The sequence below is a fragment of the Gopherus evgoodei genome, unplaced genomic scaffold (assembly GCF_007399415.2).
Source record: "Gopherus evgoodei ecotype Sinaloan lineage unplaced genomic scaffold, rGopEvg1_v1.p scaffold_42_arrow_ctg1, whole genome shotgun sequence".
Lineage (NCBI taxonomy): Eukaryota > Metazoa > Chordata > Testudines > Testudinidae > Gopherus > Gopherus evgoodei.
The window spans coordinates 290,307-313,248 of NW_022060063.1; the positions used below are offsets into that span (position 1 = coordinate 290,307).

Here is a 22,942-nt window from a genome sequence, read left to right on the forward strand (position 1 = left end):
CCTGGCAAGGCAGAAGGTAGGGGCCGGGTCAGGATGCAGACTGGCAGAGTGCTGTCCTGGCAGAACTGGAGGCAGGGGCTGGGTCAGGATGCAAACCAGCAGAGCGTCAGCCTGGCAGAGCAGGAGGCAGGGACCAGGTCAGATGCAGACTGGCAGGCGAGGTCTGGGGCACGATGCAGAGCACCTGGCCTGCAGAGCAGGGCACTGGGCCTGGGTCAGGACGCCGACTGGTAGAGTATTGGCCCAGCAGGGCAGGACGCAGACCGGCAGAGCACCAGTCTGACACGACAGGAGGTGGGGTCAGATGCAGACCAGCAGAGTGCAGCCCAGCAGGGCAGTGTCTAGATGGCTCCCCATGGATGCTGTGAGGGGACATTGGCCATTAGCACCATCCCTGCTCTGCACAGAGGTGTGCAGCTCCAGCACACACTGGGACCCAGGGATAACCAGCTAGTGACCTGGTTGGCTCTGAACATGCTGTGTGCTCATCCCCCATCTGATTAGGAACCCTAGCAGCTCATGGTGAGTTGTCATGCCAGGAGTCTAGGTTGGCACTGTATCCAAACTGGCACCATGTGACTCTGCAGGGCAGATGGGACCCCCGGACATGCCTGTGTAAGCAGATTGGCTGGCTTCTCCTTCCAGCAGCTCTATGGGCAGTAGGGTACCCCAGAGAGCTGCTAGGGCAGCTCACAGTGCCCAGAGCACGTGTAGACATGCTCTAATTAAGAGAGGATTGAATAGCAGCCTGGACTTCCCCAGAATGCATTGCCACAAGGCATGGGGATGCTGCTGCATGGACATGCCCCAGCTGTGTTTGCAGGGACCAGTGAGGTAGGAGCATCCTAGGTCCCTATTGTGTGGGCAGCGTGTGATGTTTCCTATGGCTCTTCTCACGGGTAGGGCCTTAGCAAATTCTCTGCCATGAAAAACACATCAGATGGTGAAATATGATCTCCCCTGTGAAATCTGGCACCCAGCTGGGGACTCCTTGGGATTGAGACTTCCTCTTCCCCTGCAGGGGCTGCTCCCTGGGCCAGTCAGACTCACCTCTGGGATCTCCCCTGGTTGCTGGAAGCTCCACGGCTCCAGCTGTCACATCCTTACACTGGGGTGGGAGACTGCTGGAAAGCCAAACCTATGGTAATCCACCTTCCATACCCTGTGACCCTCACTTCTGCACTGCTGCTGCTGGCAGCAGCACTGGCTTTAGAGCTGGATGTCCAGCCAGCTGTGTTCTGCTCTGGCTGCTGAGCTCTGAAGGCAGTGCCTCTGCCAGCAGCAGGGCAGAAAGTAAGGGTGGCGATCCCATGACCCCTCCCCACCCCCACAATAGCCTTGTGACCTGTGTTTTGGGTCAGGACTCTGATGTTTACAACACAGTGAAACTAGATGTAAATATCTGAAAATATGAACTTGACTAATTTAAAAAAACCTGGTCATGAAATTAACCAAAATGGACCATGAATTTGGTAGGGCCCTACTCAAGGAACTTGAATGCAGAGAAACACTTTGATATCCCTCTCCCCTGGGAGGTAACCAGTGCAGGTGCCAAGTCGCCTGAGAACCAGCATGTGAATATGGGACATTCCGAGCATGAACACCCCCTGGACAGAGAGACTTTTCCACCAAACCCACAGGAACTCCCATCACCTTAGCTATGGAATCAGGACAGCAGCGCAGGGCCCTGAGAGCTCGTGCTGGGGGGCAGGCCCACCATGTGCACTTTTGCCCTTAGCGGCCTCATCAGCACATAGTCCTGGGTAGCCACCAGTGCAGTGAATCCGTCTCAGAATTTCAGTGCAGATGCTACCCAAGCTCTCCTCATGCGCCTGCATTCCTTGCCATTCTTTCCAAGCCTTGTATGGCAGGAGTCTGTGTGAAAGGGGGAGCCGTCTCAGCTTTACCTTATGCCAGAGCTGGTAGATCAGCCCCAGTCTGTGAGCTGCCGCAAGCAGAGCTGTCCCCAGCATCCCCAGCAGCACAAGAAGCCAGGCACTGCAGCAGCTGCTGCTAGGTGAGACAGAAGCAGGATCCATGGAGGCAACTTCAGTGGCAGAGTCACCAACACACACTCCTGTTGCAAAAGGCAAGCACAAAACATAACCAGTCCCTCCCTCATGTGCTGCTAGCCGCTCCCCCTTGCCACAGTGGCCAGCCTCTGCCCTCCACCAGAATGGCTGGCTCCTTCCCCTGCTGCCAGAGTGGCGAGATCCTTTCCTGCTGTTAGAGTGGCCGGCCCTTCTTCCCCCTTGCCAGAGCGGCCACCTACTCTCCCTGCTGCCAGAGCGGCCAGTCCCTCTTCTCCCTCCCACCAGAACAGCCAGCCTCTCTTCCACTCCCTGCCCCTGGCCAGAACAGCCAGTCCCTCTTCCCCACCACCAAAGCAGCTTGCCCCTCTTCTGCCCCTGGCCAGAACAGCCAGCCCCTCTTCCCTCCCCCGCTGCCAGAGTGGCCAGACCCTTCCCCACCACCATCAATGGCTGGCGAGTTCCTCTTCTGGTGCCAACTAAACCCTTCTGCTGCCCCTTGTGTCATATTCTGTACAGCCTATGCATAACCCAGAGGGTGCTGTGATGGAGACATGGCAACCAACCAGAGGCCAGAGCTATCTAGCAAGATCATCTGTCACCACTGCAGGTGTCTAACCATGATGTTAGGTGGGACATGGTGCTGTCACTGGCTCTTACATCTGCTGTTCCAGAGTGCCAGGACAGTGCCACACACGCTAGCAAAGCCCTTAGGCTCTGCAGGCTAGAGACCTGTGGATATAGGGCGTCCCCTTTACTAGGCTGTTCCATGGTGCTCCCAACTGTAGTGTGCCTCCCAGCCCGACATGAATTTACCTTCCCATCCCTATGGAAGGAGGTAAGGCACATCATCCCCATATTAAAGATGGGGAATTAAGGCACAGCAGGATGAAATGCCTTGTCCAAGGGCACCCACAGAGACAGGGGCAGAGAACAGTACCCAGAAGTCCTGGATCCCAGACTTGTCTTTTGGCCTAGATCCCCTCCTCGCATACTACAGTTAAAGTGCAGGCAGCATTTGGAAATGCAGGTTCCTGACCTGTAAGGAGTTCTTGAAGATGGACTCTGCACATTCACCCCTTCTGGAATGCGCCAGCTCCGCAAGCTAGTCTCTTCTCACAGTGATGCTCATTGGAGTTCTCTTGTACCCCTCACATCACCGGCCCTGACCCTTAAGAGGTGAGGCTATAAAAGGAGGGGTTTGGTGAGCTGGTTGGCTCAGTTCCTTCACCAAGTCTGATTGTAAGTAGGACTCTGAGCAAGAGGGAAGTTGGCCAGGGAGCATGGACGAGCAGGGTCCATCTTGGAGAACCATGGGGAGCAACCTTCATTTGTTCTGCCAGTGGCCTCTACACATACCCACTCCTGGGAGACTGGCAAGCAGTGCTCCTCCTGCAGTGGAGTGGGATGAGGAAACCTAGCTAGCTAAAAACTGCAGTGCTGCCTCACCAAACTCAGCAGCCAACATAGCTGTAAAATCTAGGGAAAGCATGAGCTGAGCACTAGATGGCAGTTCTGAAGCTCTCTAACACAGAAATATGCATAAGGCAGGCCACGGAAGCAGCCTTTGCCATAATCAAGTGTACCCTTGTGGAAGCAGAACACAGGTATGTTTATAATGCTCCTCATTACAGAGTCTAAGCTATTTGGAAAGACATTAGGATTTGAGTGCCTGATTGTTTCTCTTTTCCCCATGTGAGCTGCCTTCCCTGCCAGCTCAGGACCCCAGCACCCTGTCCTGCTGAGCCAGACATGCCCATCTGCTCCAGCAAAGACCCAGGGTCTGAATTACTTGCCCCAAAAGCTGCAGGTTTAATTGAAAGCAGCTAAGTGAAGTGTTCTTGTCTTTAACACCCAGATGCCCTACTCCCAATGAGGTCTACACACAAATAAATCTGTTTTACCCTGTATAAGCTTTATACAGGGTAAACTCATGAATTGTTCACCCTCTGTAACACTGATAGAGAGATATACACAGCTGTTTGCTCCCCCAGGTATTAACACATACTCTGAGTTAATTAATAAGGAAAAAGTGATTTTATTAAATACAGAAAGCACAATTTTAAGTGGTTTCAAGTAGTAACAGACAGAACAAAGTAAGTCACCAAGCAAAATAAAATAAAACATGCAAATCTATGTCTAATCAAACTGAATACAGATAATCTCACCTTTAGTGATGTTACAGTAAGTTTTTTCCTCAGACTGAACACCTTCCAAGCCTGAGCACTATTCCTTCCCTTGGTCCAGCTCAGGCAGTAGATGGAAAATTCTTCATGATGGCTCCTCTCCTCCCTTTGTTCTGTTCCACCTCTTTATATATCTTTTGCATAAAGCAGAAATCCTTTGTCCCTCTCTGGGTTCCCACTCCCTCGTGCTCAATGGAAAGACACCAGGTTAAAGATGGATTCCAGTTCAGGTGATATGATCACATGTCACTGCAAGACATCATTGCCAACTTGCCAGCACACAGGTATACAGGAAAACTTACAGGTAAAACACAGCCAGCTGCAGACAATTATCCTGGTTAATGGGAGTCATCAAGATTCCAAACCACCATTAATGGCCCACACTTTGCATAATTACAATAGGCCCTCAGAGTTATATTTCATATTTCTAGTTTCAGATACATTTATACAAATAGGATGATCACACTCAGTAGATTATAAGCTTTGTAATGATACCTTACAAGAGACTTTTGCATGAAGCATATTCCAGTTACATTATATTCACTCATTAGCATACTTTATAAAATTATATAGACTACAATGTCACAGGGATGCCAGCCCCCCCCACTGGCCCTGAGAGGGTTAAAACCCGCCTACGGAGGCTGATGGGCAAGCAGCCAAAGGAGGGGCTGCAGGGGAAACAGCCAATTAGGGCGGAGGCTGCAGACAATTAGGGCAGCAGCTGGCCCAGCCAATCAGGGCCCAGCTGGCCCATATAAAAAGAAGTTGCAGACCATCCTGAGTGAGTCTGCTGCAGGGAGTCTTAAGGATAAAATGGGCTTTTTAGGGGGGTTCCTGGTTGTTTGCTAGGACTTACAGGCTTGAGGCCCTGTGAAGAGGGTAAAGGAGATGGAGCCAGAACCAGAGATGGGAGCAGAAGGAACTGAGGCTGTGGGGAAGTGGCCCAGGGAACAGAGACAGTGAGCTGAAAGGAAGAGACAGCAGGAAGCTGCTGTTTGCAGGGTCCCAAGACCTGGAGTAGTAGGTGTGCCTGTTTTCCCCCCTGCCAGCCACTGAAGGAGTGGCCTGGCTGTGGACTGCCAAGCCATTGAAAGGAGTGGCTGAACTTTTAGATATTCATAGAATATCAGGGTTGGATGGGACCTCAGGAGATCTAGTCTAACCCCCTGTTCAAAGCAGGACTAATCTCCAGACAGATTTTTGCCTCAGATCCCTAAATGTGCTGCGCCCCCTGCCCCAAAAGGACTGAACTGACTTCCCCAAAAGGATGGGAACTGGATAGTGATATGGCCAGAGGGCTGTGCTACGAAGCAGATGCTGAGAGAAAGGAGCCATAATGGGTCTGCAGGTGTAAGCGAAGATGGGAGAGCCACCCTTCCTTCCCCCCACCCCCCCAAGGTGGGACTGAGCTAATTCCCAAAATGCCAACAGGAAGCATCAGTGTGGTGAGTGACCCCATGTAACACCCCATAAGAGACAGAGTATAGATCCTTAGATCTAGTCTAATAGAAAGCTAAATGACTTCTTAGCATCCAAGGTGAGCAGCTTACTGAGGGAGAGCAAGGTCTAGGGGAAAATATTGGCAAGTTGGACTGGTTAAGATGGAATTTTGTGCCCAGCTTGGGGAGCAATGCTGGATGTGGCTGGAGGACAGACACTCTATTTTTGTGAATGACCATATAAGGCAACTATGAGAGCCTGCAGCTCACTCAGTCTTCATTGGGCTGGTCTACATGGGGCGGGGAGGGAAATCGATCTAAGATACTTCAACTTCAGCTATGCTATTCACGTAGCTGAAGTTGCGTATCTTAGATTGATTTACCCCGTGGCATGGGATCAATGTCCGCGGCTCCTCCTGTCGACTCAGCTACAGCCGTTCGCGCTGGTGGGGTTCCGGAGTCGATGGGATTGCTTTTGGGGATCAATATATTGCATCTCATCTAGACGCAATAGATCGATCCCGGAGAAATCGATCGCTACCCGCCGATACGGCAGAAACTATGGGTACGTCTAGACTCTTTTCTGAAAAATGAAAGAGGCTCAGGAGAGCACCAGGGGCTGTATGTCTATGGCAGGAGCTGAGTCAGTACTAGACTGAGGTCCCACATCAGTGTGGGCTCTCTAATCAGAGGGTAGACATTCATTAACCTCTTCAGAAACCTCTTAGCTAAATTGTGGCTGAACACAGTCCTTTGTTCAACCAATGCATGATGAGCAGCAAGGGCTCCAAGATGCTACCAACTGTAGGGAGAGATTTCAAATGGTGCAAGCACTCCAACGTGGATTGAAGAGAAGCTGAATCTGGATTTGTTATTGCTAGTTGCCCACAAAGAGACTCTTTTCTACTTATGATCCCAACACCATCGAGCTGAATGTTTTCCTGGAGTTCAGTGGAACCTCCTGCCCCTCCTGAAGTATGGATTGGATGAATGGACTATAAGGTGGATAGAAAGGTCGGTCCTGGGCCTGGTTTTGTTTAACATCTTTATTAATAATCTGGATGATAGGATGGATTGCACCCTCAGCAAGTTCATGGATGACATTAAGCTGGTGGGAGAGGTAGATACACTGGAGGGTAGGGATAGAGTCCAGAATGACCTAGACAAATTGGAGGATTGGGCCAAGAGAAATCGGATGAGGTTCAACAAGGACCAAAGAAGCCCATGCACTGCTACAGGCTGGGGACCCACTGGCTAAGTGGCAATTCTGCAGAAAAGGACCTGGGGATTAAAGTGGATGAGAAGCTGTGTATAAGTCAGCAGTCTGTCCTTCTTGCCAAGAAGGCTAATGGCATATTGCAGTGGTCTCATATGTGGGCCACATGTGGCCTGCAGGGCTATTTCCTGTGGCCTACGCCTGGCCTACCTCCAGGCCAGGGGTGGGCAAACTACAGCTGCAGGATTGCCCCCCTCAAACCTCACCCCACTCCCTGAAGCGGGGAACCACAGCCACTGAGCTTCGGGGGAGGTACCTGGAGGCCCAGCAAGCAGCGCGCAGAGCCCTGCATCCCCCCTCCCCCAGGGGCCGCAGGGACATGGTTCCAGCTACTTCCTGGAGGGGGGCTGGGGCCGGCAGCCTGCCCTGGCCCCGGTGTGCACCCTGCACCTCAACCCCCAGTGGAGGGCAATGAAAATGATTAGGGAGGCTGGGAGCACATGACTTACGAGAAGAGGCTGAGGGAACTGAACTTATTTAGTCCACAGAAGAGAAGAGTGAAGGGGGATTTGATAGCAGGCTTCAACTATGTGAAGGGGGGGGCATGATGTTGCACTCCATATGATTTTATGAAAATATGCTAATGAGTGAATATAATGTAACTGGAATATGCTTCATGCAAAAGGTTTCTTGTAAGGTATAATTACAAAGCTTAGGATGATCACACTCATTAGATATTTGTATAAATGTATCATTCTTGTATCTGAAACTAGAAATATGAAATAACTCTGAGCTCCTATTTTAATTATACAAAGTGGGGGCCACTAATGGTGGTTTGGAATCTTGAGGGCTCCCATCAACTAGGACAATTGGTTGCAAATGGCTCTGTTTACTTGCAAGCCTTCCTGTAAGTCAGGTCAGGAAGAATGAAGGCTTGGGGTCTCACAGGACATGTGACCATGTTACCTGGTACTGGAATCCATCTTAAACCTGGTGCTTTCTCATTTAGAAAGAGGGGTGGGAACCCAGAGAAACAAATGATTCCCGCTTTGTGCCAAAGCTATATAAAGGGGTGGAAAAGAACAAAGGAAGTTCCAGTCATGAGACACCTCTAGCTATCACCTGAGCTGGAGCTAACAAGAACTGTACTGGGGAAAGAATTTGGCCCAGATTAGGAAGGAATCTAGTCTGTGAAAGAAGCTTATTAGAACATCTGAGGGTGAGATTTTATCTGTAATCCGTTGCCTAATGTATTAGGCTTAGACTTGTGTGCTGCTTTTTATTTTGCTCTAACGTACCTTGTTCTGTCATTACTTGGAACAACTTAAATCTTAATTTTTGTACTCAATAAAATCACTTCTGCTTATTAACTAACCCAGAGTAAGTTAATTGCTCCCCCAGGTATTAAAAGCTGTGCATATTTTTCTATCACCGTATTAGAGGGTGGGCAATTTGAGTTTACCCTGTATAAGCTTTATACAGAGTAAAATTGATTCATTTGGGGCTTGGATCCCATTAGGAGCTTGGTGCTGGAGACAGGAGCACTTAAGATGTTTTCCGTTAAATCTGCAGCTTTGGGGCATGTGGTTCAGACTCTGGGTCTGTGTTAGACCAGACTGGCATGTCTGGCTCAACAAGGCAGGGTTCTGGAGGCCCAAACTGCCTCAGAGATAGTCTCAGCACATCAGCTGACAATCCCAAAGGGGTTTCTGTGATCAAACCCATCACAGGGGGTTCCAAAGAGGATGGAGCCTGGCTGTTCTCAGTGATGGCAGATGACAAAATAAGAAGCAATGGTCTCAAGTTGCAGTGGTGGAGGTGTAGGATGGATATTAGGAAACACTATTTCACTAGACGATAATGAAATCTCCATCCTTAAGGGTTTAAGGCCCAGCTTGACAAAGCCCTGGGTGGGATGACTTAGTTGGGGTTGGTCCTACTTTGAGCAGGGGATTGGACTAGAGGGCCTCCTGAGGTCCCTTCCAACCCTAATCTGCTATGATACTTATGAACAGGAGAGTTCTAGATGTGTCAAAGTCCAATAAGCCATGCTGTCAAGAGGAGAAAATATGAATCTAGATGGCAAATCTAACCTCCCTGCTGGGTCAATAGGTCTGGAATTACTGGGAGAGGCCAGTCCTGGGTTTACAGTGGCTCCATGGAGCTGGGCCCCTGCTCGGAAGGGGCCCCAGCCTGCTCTGCTTGCATTACGCCCTGAGACCTCTCTGGCTCTCACCACTTGCTCCTTTTGGCCTGCCTGCTTGCTGCCTCATCAGCCCTATCCCCCTGCTCCTCTCTGACCCCTGTCCAGACCCCAGCACAGCTCTGGCTTTGGGCAGTCTCTGCTTCCCACCACCTGTAGGACCCCACCTGTCTCCCTGAAGCTCAGCCGCCTGGGACTGGTGCAGAAGCCCGGCCATTCTCAGCCAGGGTTGGGAGGGTGGGGGAAGGGGACAGTGTGGGAAGCTTGGCTGGGCCCCTCCAGGGGAAGTGAGTCTTAAGGGAGCAGGGCCAGGGCAGGCCCTGGCCTAGCTGATCCCACCACTCCCAAGGGACTGGAGTGATTTCCCCACCCCAGGACCAGCTCTTGCTGCACTGCTGTCTCAGCCTGGCAGACACAGCTGCCTCCTAGCAGGGCCAGTGAGTATGGCTGGGAGGCAGAGCTTGAGGAAGTGGGTTTCTTGCAGGGGGTGGAGGTGCTGGGCTGTGAGGGGGGCAGGGATGATGTGTATTTTGGGGCACTACGGGTTCTGTGGAGGGTGCTGGGCAATTGTGGTGGGGCTGTGGGCAAGGGGCCACTGGGCAGGGATGGTGTGCAGGGTGCTGTGCATTTGTGTGGAGGAGGCTGGGAGGACACTGGGCATAATGGGTTGGGGGGGGCTCTTGCCAGAGGGAGTCAAGAGGATGTTGGGTGGTAGGGGCTGTGTGGCACAGCATGGGCCTGCCCCCTGAGGAGAAGAGGCAGCACAAGGCCAGGTGGGACAGTGTGTGTCTGGCAACTGCCAGTTTGTAAATAGTGCCCTCACACTGGGCTGCCTCTACCATGCCATGCCCCATTGCCTCTGGCTGGCCCCTCGCTCTGGGGACTGACCTCCATAGGGGCCCACAAATAAAAGTTTGGTGCTGAGCCCACAAAAGTTTAATTCGGCCCTGGGAGAGGCTGGTAAACTGCTGCAGTTGATCTGAAAACCACTCTTATCTTGCCCAAGCCTGGGCAATCAGAATAATTATGGCTTTGTCTTGTGTGTGGGGTCCCCGTCCCCCCCCAGAGAACTCTCACTTGAAGGAGCTGGGAGCAGGAAATGCACAAAGGAGACCTACTGTCCAGTCTAGACAGAATGCATCCAAGACAAACTGACCATCTGCTCCTGAGCTGGAGCAAAACCACTGAGATTTGGAATTGTCTTGTTGCAAATAAGTACATGTTTGGATACCTCCAGCAGGAGAAGATATTGCTTGCTGTTGAGTCCTTGAGGCCACTCAGGCTGATCGTGTAAGTGTCCACTCAGCTGATCTGCAACGTGGAGTTGTGTAGGATAAATTTGGTCTACTAAGCACCTCTCCCACAGAGTCACAGCCTCCTTTGTACAGATGGCTGACACGGGTTCCTCTGTGCTTGGTCACATGAAACATCACTGCAGCATTGCTGGTAACTACTCTGTCCCTGAGCTGAGTTAGGAACCTTTGCAATCCCTGAATGCTGTAATCCTAATTATGTAAATACAAAGTCTCTCTCCTCTGTAAACATGGCACTTTAACCATCATCTCCCACTGACTTCAGAGCAAGGTTGCTCATCTCACAAGTAAAAAAATTCTGACCTACTGCCCCCAGAGGTTGGAGAATCAAACTGAGCTTTTTCCTTTTCATGTACAATCACTAGTAACAGGCTAGGCAGGCCAAATTCAGCTCTTACTGACACTTGTGCAGCCTATTCACCTTCAGTGGGTTTGCACAGTTACCACAGAGGGCTACAAAAGTGAAGAGAGAACTTGGCCTGTGGGGCCTTTATGACTAAGGCTGATGCATGTGAAGGAAAGAAGGTCCTAAGGAATGGAAGGTGACGGGTGGTCAAATGAACCCAGCAGACCACCAGGAAGCCTTGGTAGTTTGAGACATTAAACCTGAAAGTTATTCTGGCTACATTCATGCCTTTTCTTACCACTGCAGTTCCTCCTTCACTCTGGTAACTAGTATCAGGAGGACTGAGAAAGCTAAAGCACATGCTGTATTTTGGGGGGGGGGGGGGGGGGGAGAAAACCTAGCCTTCAAATGGGACTTAAACTCTATGAATCTAAGGCCAGAAGGGACATTAGATCAGCTAGTCTGACCTTCTGATAGCACAGGACAGAGAATTCAACCCAGTAACCTAAGTGTAAGCCTAGTAACTAGTGTTGGGCATCAAGACGGAGAATCCACCACTTCCTGTGATAGTTTGTTCTAATGCTTAATCACCTGCACTGTGAAAAATTTCTTCCTCATTTCTAATTTGAATTTGTCTGGCTTTAGCCTCTGGCTACTAGATCAGTGGTGGGCAACTTGTGGCCCATCAGGGTAATCTGCTGGTGGGCCATGAGACAGTTTGTTTATATCAACCATCCGCAGCTCCCAGTGGCCGTGGTTCACCACCATCCTGGCCACTGGGAGCTGTGGGCAACTGTGCCTGCAGACTGTCAATGTAAGCAAACTGTCTCACAGCCTGCCAGCGGATTATCCTGACTGGCTGCAGGCTGCCCACCACTGCACTAGAACTTGTTCTGCCTTTCTCTGCTAGATTAAAGTGACCTTTAGTATATGGTATTTTCTCCTCGTGAAGGTACTTGTACACTGTCATCAAGCAACCTCTGGATCTTCTTTTTTGCTCAGTTAAACAGATCGAGCTCTTAAAGTCTCACACCATAAAGGAATTTCCTTCAGTCCTTTGAATCACTTTTGTGGCTCTTTTCAGTATCCTCTCCAATATTTTTAAACATCTTTTTTAAAAATGCAAATACAGAATTGGACACAGTATTCCACTATCAGTCTCACCAGTGCCTATGCAGAAGGCAAATCACCTTCCTGCTGCTACCCACTGTTCCCCTGATTATACATCCAAAGACTGCACTAACTCTTTTGTCACTGGGAGCTCACATTCAGATACTAGTCCACTGGGGTCCCTACACTCTTTTCAGAATCCCTGTTTTCCAGGATAATGTAAGTATGGCCTACATTCTATGTTCTTCCGTGTATGACCTTACATTTTATTGTATTAAAATGTTTTTTATTTGAATGCGCCCAGCTTTCCAAGCAATCCAAATTCCTCTGTAAGAGTATCCTATCCTCACTGTTATTTACCACTCCGCCAATCTTTGGGTCATCTACAAATTTTATCAGCAGTGATTATTTACTTTCAGAGCATTGATTAAAAATATTGAATAGTGTCAGGCCTAGAACCAATCCTTGTGGAACCCCCTGAAAAGACTCCCATTCAGTGATTTCCCCATTGACAACTACTTTTTGAGAACTGTCAGGCTGTTTCCTAATCCAATTAATGTGTGCTTTATTGATACTAGTGTGGATTTTTTTATTCTGAATGTTTTATAGTGTCAAGTTAAATGACTCACAAAAGTCTAAGTATGTTACAACTATGTGGTTACCTTTATGAACCACACTTATAATCTCAAAAAAAAAAAATCAGGTTTGTTTGACAAGACCTATTTTATTTAAAAAAAAAAAAAAAAAGGCATGTTGACAGGCATTAATGATGTTTCTGTCCTTTAAAAGTTTGACTGAATTCTACATCAGCTTGTTCATTATTTTGCCTGCGGCTGATGTTCAACTAGCCAGACTATATTTACTTGGATAATTATGCTCACCCTCTGTGAATGTTGGCACACTGGCACTCTTCCAGCCTTCTTGAAATACTGGGGAAATTCCAGATTTATTAAAAATTAATATCAGTGTGCCATCATCCTTGGCCAAATCTTTTAGGACTCTTGGGTGTAAGTTATCCAGACCTATTGATTAAAAAAATTATTCCTAGCAGATGCTATTTAACATTGTCCTTACTAATGGACAGGAAAATACTTCTTCATCCTTTTGTGATATTAGTATATCATCCTGCTTCTCTTCAAATACAGAACATATTTATGGAACACTTCTGCCTTTTCTGCATCATTAAATTTTATCATATCCATCTAGTAATGAGCCTATACCATTGTTAGGATTTCTTTTGTTCCTGATATACTTAGAAAACCTTCTTGTTGACCTGAGCCCTACCAAGCCATGGAACTTTCCCTGATGTCTTTATCTTTCTTTATTAATTTTCTACACTTCATAATTTCTCCTTTATATCGTTTGCTATCTATTACCTCTTTTCCCATTTGTTAATGTACATAAATTACTGCCTGCACTCTCTTAACCAAGGTGATCTTTTAACCAAAATTACCATCTCTCAGTTATGCAATTGTGCCTTTGAGCCATCTTGTAAACTCTTCTTAAACAAACCCAAATTTTCATTCAGTTTTCTGTCCAAATTTTTCCTCCCAGTCAATTTTGCTTGTCATATTCCTCTGCTGTGGGAATCAGCTCTTCTGAAGCAATAACCATATATTATTGATTTAGACTTTCTTCTCTTTGCTCATGATGAACGTAATCAAATCATGGTCACTTGTCCCTATAGTCTAGTATGAAAGACAGTATGGGTTACAATCTCAAAGTTACTGCCTCTTTAGGTGCTTAAGTCCACCATGTAGGCACCAATGACATTCTCAAAACCAACACTCAACTGCCACCTAACTCTATAGGCCTCTAAATTTCCACCAGTAGGCAGGTGCAAAGCGGCCTACACCCTGATGCCACCCACAGCTAATAAGCTGCTCAGAGCCCTCACTGAAACCAAAGCCCTGGTGACCCCTTTGACAGCAGGGCCAAATCCCAAAGGTGTTCACAGAGCGTGCTTAAGACCTGTTATGTTACAAAAGACAGATAGGGACAAACATGATTTGGAGCAGAGACTTAAACCCAGGTCTCCCACAACCCAGTTAGGTGCCCTAGTCACCATGGTATTTGGGGCCAGAGGGCTCAGTCTCTCTTGTGGAAGCTGTTCCTCTTTGTATAAATAATTAAATATTCAGTGGGCCTGAAACAGAGACCGACTCTACAGCTCAGTGGGTCAAGGTGTTCACTGGGGATGTGGGAGGCCCAGGGTCAAGTCCTCACTCCTCTGAATATTTAAATTAGTTGTATCAAGCTTAACAGCTCCAATACACGAGACTGAACGAGACCACCCCAGCCCGGTGGTGAGGGCACTCACCTCTGCCAAATGAGGCAGAACCAGACCCTGAAAACAGGTCTCCCGTGTTCCAGGTGAGTGCCCGAACACAAGACTATTATCTGTGATGGGTTAGCTCTCTCTACTAACCCTAAGGAGAAAGGCCTAGGATTTGACTGCCAAGGCGGAGGCTACTAAAGCAGATGACCTTGCGTAGGCACCATGTAACTTCAGGAAAGAGCTTATGGCTGAGACTGAGTGGAGGGAGGCACATCCCTCCAGCCTGTCAGTCAGGCCCCTAGAGAGCTAGACCAACAGGAGCTGGGTGAGGGCCTAAATCCTTTCTTCTGCATTTCACTCTGGTTTAACTTACGCAGCTCCCCACTCAGCTTGCTGGCTTCTGTCAAGCCCTTCCTTAGGTACCCAACTCTCCCCAATGCTTTGTATGGAGAGCCTGGCCACCTAATTTAGGACTCCATTCCACAAGGGATCCCAATCCTAGGGATTAAGCATTACAATGCCTAGGTACCTGTTGGATTTTACCTGGTTTCATATTATGTCGTCATGTTATTAACTGCACTTTTTAAAATACTTTTGTTATCACTACATACCCAACATCACTTCTCAGTAGCATCTCTAAATGTAAGATTCATTTCTGAGCTGTAATTACATGTCTGAGCAAAGAAGTAGGTGGAATCCCAGTTTGCTGCTGTCATATTCTTTTCATAGATTTAGATTCCAAGGCCAGAAGTGACCATTGTGATCATCTAGTCTGATCTCTCATATAACACAGGTTATACAACTTCCCCAAAATAACTCCCAGAGCAGATCTTTTTGGAAAAAATTCTATCTTGATTTAAAAGTGTCAGTGATAGAGAATCTTCCACAACACTTGCTAAATTGTTCTAATGGTTAATTGCTTGCTTCATTAGAAACTTACTACTTATTTCCAGTATACATTTGTCTAGCTTCAACTTCCAGTCACTGGATGATGTTAGACCTTTCTCTGCTTTGCATAGATTCCAAGGTCAGAAAGGACTACTGTGATCATTTAGTCTAACCTCCTGTACAACACAGGTCAAATAACTTCCCCAAAATAATTTATTTTGTATGATTTATTGTGTCTACATTTAAAGGGGTGACAACAGCCTGGTCTACTTGAAACCCTGACAGTTTTTAAAGAGAAAGTTAAAGGTAGTGCTAAGTCCTATCCCTACCCCATCCCTGCGTCCCCACTGAAAAGCACAGAGGCTTTACATTCATTTTCCTATTCTAAAAATGTTTCTCCCTCCTGTGGTGGCGTGTGACAACCCCACACAAACTGACTGACAATGACTGCATGTAGAGTGCTACCAACTGCCCACAGTAGACAAACTGAAAACATAGGGACAAATATTAATGTGTTTTCACCTCCTTTGGTTATTGGAATCTCAGGTGTCACTGGCAACACTAGCAGATGAAACACTGCCACAGAGAAGTGACAATACCCCTTCAAACAGAGATAAGGGGCAGAGGATGTGGGGGAAACTCCTTGGGACAGAGCAGGAGAGATGGGAAGGGAACTGTGGTGGAGCCAGACTGGAGAGAAGGGGCAGGGAGAACTTGAAGGGGAATGTGGGGGAAATTCAAAGGGGAGCCAACCTGGGGGCTGGGCAGAAATGATGGGATTGATGAGGAGAATATACTGAACTGACAAGAAGCTGAAGCCAGGAATTGACATAGGGCATAAGTAAACGAGGCAAATTCATATACATCTGCACAAATGAGGGCACTGCATCCTTCCTGTGAAATTGCTGGCTTTTCCAATTCTTACCCTTACTGCTGCTGCTGTCACATGCAGCTCTTGTATCCTCACTCAAGGGGCTGTGCCATAAATCAGACTCTACTATCTTTGCAAAATCTCTCCCTTCCATCCCAGTCCTAAACACAGTCACAAATATACCCATAGCCACAAGGAAACGGCCAGAATAACACCCTACATTTCTTTGCCCAGCATTGCTCCCTGTCTCTATGACCACATCAGCATAGAAGAATCTCTATGGTTAGAGTCCTCCTGTAGTGAGGTCTTTATTAGAGTCCTTTCTGAAGGACACTACCTACAGAGACCTCGCCTAGAGTGCCCTCTCAGACTTTGCTGGGGAGGGAACATGCCAAGGGACAAAGATTCACTATTTATGCATTTGTTGAAGTTCTGGGTTAGGAGTGGCCAAACTTACCGAACCTCTGAGCCATCCACAATAATCTTCAGAAGTTCAAGAACGGCAAGATACACACAACCTGCCCCGCAGGGCAGCACCTGCCAGTGTGTGGGGCTTCTGCCCCGATTCCCCTCTGCTGGGCTAAAACCCTTAGACCTCCTTCCCGCAGGGGAGAAGCCTTGAGCTTCCCCCTGCCCAGTCATGTAGGTGGAAAATTGGGGGAGTGTACGGTGTTGGGCAGGGGGGCTTGCAAGCCACACTTTAACTGTAAAAGAGCCACAGTTTGACCACGCCTGTTATATTACTCCTGGGGGAATTCTGCATCACGGCACATGCACGGAAGTCAGGTTCCCTGCAGATCTCTTTGCTTCCCTGCAGAAAAATGACTTTCTGACAGAGGCAGCAGAGACAGGTTGGTATGGGCACCTGGAGCTGCTAGTAGAAACATAAATCGCTGCCAGGGGGGATTGGGCACTCGTGTGTGAGTGAGAGAGAGTGCGTGACTCTCTGTCTCTCTCGCTTACTATTGTGGCATGCTCAGTGTGGATGGCCAGGGCTTCGGGATGTTTCTGTGGAAGTAGAACTGGGACAGACTCTGTCATCTCAGGAGAGCAGAAAGCATACTCCTGTGGGAATTCTGCACCACTGCGCAATGCAGAATTTTGAAGAAATTAACGTGCGTGCAGAATTTCCTTTCCTCCACAGAAATGGGCTGCAGTGCTGCTAGCTGCCACTAGGGGTCACTGGACCCAGAAGAGCTCAGCTCCCCCATAGAAGACATTGCTGTGGGGAGGGAGAAGGAGCTAGAGGGTTCCTGGCAGCTGCAGTTCCCGGCATGCCCTGAGGGAAGAGGAGCATGGCATGCAGAAAACTCCATGCAAGCCTGGTACCAAGAATCAGGCTGTTCCTCTTTCTGGATCCCAGGCTCTGGAGGGGGGTGGGTGTTTAAGCTGGGGGGGGGGGGGCAGCTATGCCCTGGGGGTGGGGAGGTGCGGGTGTCTGGGCCATGCCCCCCCCACCCCCCATGAATGGACTTTGAAGGGGAAGAGGTCAGACATATTGGCTGGGAGCAATGTTCCCTCTAATTTGACATCCATGTGCAAAATGAATTTTGTTCTGTGCACCAATATGGGGATGATGTGTGACACATCACCTCCATATCGGTGCACAGAACAAAGTTCATAGGGTGGGGTGGGGGTGGGGCCAAAGGGTTCAGCGCATGGGAAGGAGCTCAGGCCTGGGACAGAGGGTTGGGTGAAGGGGTTGAGGGCTCTGACTGGGGGTGAAGGCTTTGGGAGTGGGGCTGGGGATGAGGGGTTCAGGGTGTGGGACAGGGATCGGGGCTGAGGTGCAGGGGGTCTAGGCTCCAAGGCAGGGATGGGAGTTAGGGGTTTGGGGCTGCAGGCTACCCTGGGGCTGCATTGGGGAGAGAGGACTCCCTCCAGCCCCCTCTCACCACGGCAGCTTGAGGCAGGGGGAGAGGCGCCTCCCGCTGGCTGCAGCAGCTCCGGGGGCCTAGGCCGGGCCGAGGGAGGGAGGAGGGGGCTTCTCTCCCCCTGTTGCAGCAAGTCCAGGACAGGTTCACGCTGCTAGGGTGACCAAATGTCCCAATTTTATAGGGACAATCCCGATTTTTGGGTATTTTTCTTAAATAGGCTTCTATTACCCCCCACCCCCACCCCGATTTTTCACACTTGCTGTCCGGTCACTCTAGGCGTAGCGGAGATGGCCACCTCTCCCCTGGCCACGGAAAGTCCAGGACAAGTCCCACGCTGGGGGAGAGACATCTCTCCCCATCACAGCCTTGAGCCTCTGTACGAGTCTTAATAGGCAGCTGCGTGGCCATGCAGCTTACAGGGAATTTGGGCTGTGACTGGGCTCTTGTGGGGAGGGGTTGTGGGTATGTGGCCTGCCAGCTGGGCTTGAGGGGACCAGAGCTGTCCACTGTGGCCTGCGCTGGCATGTTGGACTGTGATTTTATCAGCCTGCCCCAGCAAGCAGCAACATTCTGGCATCACTGAGACAGTGGATGGGAGAAGCCCCATTGCTTGTGCTGTTTAGCTGGGCATAGTTTACTAGCATGTAAAGCTGGGTGCTGCCATTGGCCTGCTGGGGCAGCGAAACAGGAACTGGGTTGTCACAGGGGTTTCTTTAACACTGTACTCCTGAGGGAATGTGTGTGTGTGTCTGTATTGTTACAGACATACTTGCAGACAGGTATTTTGAAGAAATTACAAAATTAATTGAAACTGGCATGATTATATAGTGATATTAAAAAATAAAATTTGCAGATTTTAAAAATATTGTGTGCAGAATGTTTAATGTTTTGTGCAGAATACCCCCAGGAGTATTATGTGCATTAATGCTCAGCAACTTGAGATTTAAGGTCCAACACTAAATGCCTTGCCAGAGCGGGAGGCACTTGGGAGGAACCAATACAAATGCTCCCAGCACCAGTAAGCACTGGGCCTGGGTCAGACTAGTAATTGGAGATAAATACTTACAATCACTCAGTTCAAGCACTCTAGTATCACTGTCCACCCACCGACTTTCACCATGGCTGCCCATTCACCCACCTCCAATAGCAGCATTACCAACCATCCCCTAACTCCCAGCTCACACCCACCTATGATACCAGCACCCTAGCCTGCATGCCTACCTGTGTCTGCACTCCCAGCATCCCCTCCTGCACTCCCACCTACACTAGACACATTCACCCAACTTTCTCCTTTAACCAAGACAGTGGGGTGGGGATGGTGTACAGTAGGGACCAGAACTGTCCACTGTGACCTGCGCTGGTATCTTGGACTGTGACCCTTATCAGCCTGCCCCAGCAAGCAGCAACATTCTGGCATCACTGAGACAGACAGTGGATGGGAGAAGCCCCATTGCTTGTGCTGTTTAGCTGGTCATAGTTTACTAGCATGTAAAGCTGGCTGCTGCCATTGGCCCTCAACCCAGTGCTTGCCTCTCCTATCCCTGTCCCCTCCATCCTGGCTGCAACCATTCCTCCTCATCCCCTGCCAGTCTGTTTCTTGTCCCTTACCATCCCCAACTGATTATTCTTTCCTGCCCCATCCAGTGACGGATGCCACAGGCCACACCCTCTCCTCCTCTTGGCTCCCTCTCCAGGTACATACCCATCCCTGGCAGGTGTGTGTCTAACCTGCTCTTAAAAGTCTCCAGTGATGGAGATTCCACAGCCTCCCTATGCAATTTATTCCCGCGCTTAACCACCCTGACAAGAAGTTTTTCCTAATGTCCAGCTCAAACTGTCATTGCTGCAATTTAAGCCCATTGCATCTTGTTCTCCTTAACTTCTGAGGATAGGACAACTTTTCTCCCTACTCTTTGTAACAACCTTTTTAAATGTGACCTTCTCCCCTATGGGCTCACTCTGCATTGCTGCCCTGCACACTCATTCTAGGTCGCACCCCAGCAGTCCCCAAACTTTTGAGGGTCACACCCCGCTTATCCCTGTCCAGGTGCCCGCAGTTCCGGGGGGGCATGGACAGAGGCAAAGGGGCCGAGGCTGGGGCCGGGTCTGAGCTCAGGAGCGGGGCCAATGCCACGGGCCGAGGCTGGGGCCGGGTCTGAGCTCAGGAGCGGGGCCAATGCCACGGGCCGAGGCTGGGGCCGGGTCTGAGCTCAGGAGCGGGGCCAATGCCAGGGGCCGAGGCTGGGGCCGGGTCTGAGCTCAGGAGCGGGACCGAGGCGGGGGGTGGGAGCAGAGCCACGGGCTGGCACGGGGCCGTGAGGCAGGAACTGGACCGGAGCAGAGCTAGGGGTCCCTCCCGCCCCCGCGGGGCCTGGCCCAGGCTCGCCTTTGGGGAGGCTCTGCTCTTGCCCTAGACGCTCCTGCTCCCGTTTCCCCTAATGCCCTCGGGGAAGTTAGTCCCCAGGCCGCAGCCTTTGGGTGTTCTGGCCCATGACCGCCCCGCGCTGGCGACCCCCGCCCCTCAGCGGCCGCCACACGTACCGGGCCCGCAGCTAACGGAAGTGGGAGGATCTCGGCTCCAGCTCCGGGCGAGGCCGGAACGCCTCTTCTCACGTGACCTCCACTTCCGCCCCTCCGCGGCTAAGGGGGGGGAGGTCACGTGACTACGTTGCAGGGGGGGCCTAGGCCTCACGCAGAGTGGGAACGCGCCGAGTCCGACTGCGCGTGGGTAGACCCGGGGGCGGAGTCAGTGACCTGTTACCAGTCCCAGGGCGTTGCCTTGGCGACACTGTCAGTTACTGGGTGCGCCCCTCCCCCTCCCCGGCAATGAGGTCGGTGACTGGGTCCCTCTCTCCCCCTTCGCCCCACCGATGGGGTCAGTGAGTGGGGCCCTCTCTGCCCCTCCCCCACAGACGTGACAGGTTTGTATAGTTTTTGGCGAGGCCCAGAATGGGTCCAAGTCCCGCCCCCTCCCTAAGGCTCCGGGAGGGAGTTTGGGTGCGGTCTGGGGGTTGGGATGCACAAGTGGACTCAGAGGGAGTTGGGGTCAGGGCTCTGGGCTGGGGGTGCAGGTTTGGGATGCAGGAAGGGGTTCCCGGTTTGGCTGGGACGGGTGGGTGGGTGCTGGGAGGGGAGTTGGGGTCAGGGCTCTGGGCTAGGAGTGCAGGCTTTGGGATGCAGGAAGGGGTTCCCGGTTTGGCTGGGACGGGGGGGGAGGTGCTGGGAAGGGAGTTGGGGTCAGGGCTCTGGGCTGGGGGTGCAGGCTTTGGGCTGTGGTTGGGGATGAAGGGTTTGGGATGCAGGAAGGGGTTCCCGGTTTGGCTGGGACAGGGGGGGTGGGTGCTGGGAGGGGAGTTGGGGTCAGGGCTCTGGGCTGGGGGTGCAGGCTTTGGGCTGTGGTTGGGGATGAAGGGTTTGGGATGCAGGAAGAGGTTCCCAGTTTGGCTGGGGCAGGGGGGTGGGTGCTGGGAGGGGAGTTGGGGTCAGGGCTCTGGGCTGGGGGTGCAGGCTTTGGGATGCAGGAAGGGGTTCCTGGTTTGGCGGGACTCAGGGCTGGGGGCAGGGAATTGGAGTGCAGACTTACCTCCGGCGGCTCCCGGTCAGCAGCACAGCCAGGAGGGTGCAGAGGCAGGCTTCCTGCCTGTGTTGGCACCGCGTACCTCGCTGAGCCCTGGAAGTGGCCAGCAGCAGATCTGGATCCTAGGCAGGGGTGTGCAAGCCTTACCTGACTTTTGCTCTCAGGCACCACCCCCTCTTCTTTAGTTCACATTGGCTGGTTCCCAGCCAATGGGATTGCACAGCCAGCTTGGGGTGGTAGCAGCGTGCAGAGCTCCATGGCCCCCCTGTCTAGAAGCCAGATCCACTGCTGGCCGCTTCCAGGGCGCAGTGTCGAAACAGGTAGGCACTAGCTTGCATTAACTGAGCAGCACCACTGACGGGACTTTTAATATCCCGGTCAGTGGTGCTGACCAGAGCGACCCAGTGCTTGATATGCCACCACCCCGTGCTGGATTGCAATCCGAACTTTGAAAAATGCTGAGTTACAGGGTCCCTCTCTCCTCCCCACCCAGCTGATGGTGTCAGTTACTGGGTGCCTCCCTTCCGCCCCACCGACGGTGTGAGTTACTGGGTCCTCCTCCCCTTTTCCCACACCCTGGCAATGGGGTCAGTGACTGGATACTTCTTTTCTCCATGGCCTGCGGGAGCTGTCTCAGCAATGAGGTCGGTGACTGGGTGGCTCCTGCCCCGTGGGTGCACCCCTGGCAACCAGGTTGGTAACTTGGTGCCCCCTCCAAGCGCCACCCTGACACTGCTGCTTGGTGTTCTGGAGGTTGTGCACCTCTCATCAGAGCCAGTGTTAACACACACTCCGCCTGGCACCTGTGCCAGCCTCCTTAGGGGCCCCTGCAGGCAGTTCTAAGCAGGCGGGAAGCGCGCTGATGAGCAGCTCCGGGTGTCACAGACAAGCCCCACCAGCTTCCGGCCCAGAATTGACCTATAGCTTCATGGCCTATCTGTGTAGGAATGGCGCTGGGGCTCCTCTTGGGCAGCACCTGTCTCCCTTGCACCAGTGTCTCTTGTCAAAACAATCCAGTGAGTGGCATTGGCCTGGAAGTGACACATACACCACACTTACATACACCCCTTTCACACACGCACACCCACATACATACACACATCCCCCACCCCCAAAAAGCTTAGGAGCTAGATCCTGTCTGTATAGTTGTGCTTGGCTGTGTCTCCAGTGCCCTTCCATTCCTCAGCCAGGTGCACTGTGTCAGAGCCATTTGGGAGGGCTGGAATGGAGTTCGAATGGAGGCCTGTTTTTGCATTGATTGAACTAGCACTTAGGGCTTTTATCTCAAAAGACATGGATTTTCTCCTGATAGGTCTATCACACTTCACCCCATATTCTTCACAGTAATATTATTATGATATGATGCATTTTGTACAAGTCGGGACAAGTGAGGTGTCATTGAAAAGGTTATGATTTGCTGAGTATGATTATCCTATTTGTATGCATGTATCGGTTTTGTATCTAAAGTTATAAATACTGACTATGAATCTGTACTTCAAATGTATTTACACCTGGGTATCACCCATTGTGATGCTCTCCATCTAGATAGTGAGTGGGGAACGGTCTATTCAGTGCAATGGGATATTAAGAAGAATAGGCCTTAGGAGA

The 22,942-nt window shown here is 50.7% G+C and overlaps 1 protein-coding gene across 5 annotated transcripts in view; it reads right to left on the reverse strand.

Moving 5' to 3' along the window:
* The window catches only part of ILVBL (ilvB acetolactate synthase like), a 34,331-nt gene extending 12,778 nt beyond the window's left edge, over positions 1-21,553 (reverse strand). Inside the window, exons 1-3 of one of the 5 annotated variants that reach the window (XM_030546199.1) lie at positions 20,299-20,365; positions 10,306-10,385; positions 1,908-2,077 (exon numbers count right to left, since the gene is read on the reverse strand). In XM_030546199.1, the coding sequence (XP_030402059.1) occupies positions 1,908-2,039 (132 nt within the window). In that variant the 5' untranslated portion in view covers positions 2,040-2,077; positions 10,306-10,385; positions 20,299-20,365. Of the gene's footprint in view, positions 1-1,907; positions 2,078-3,069; positions 3,216-10,305; positions 10,386-18,017; positions 18,449-20,298; positions 20,401-21,340 lie in introns of those variants that run through there. The other 4 variants (XM_030546198.1, XM_030546203.1, XM_030546202.1 and 1 more) reach the window with 4 other exon arrangements.
* Between the last annotated feature and the right edge of the window lie 1,389 nt (positions 21,554-22,942).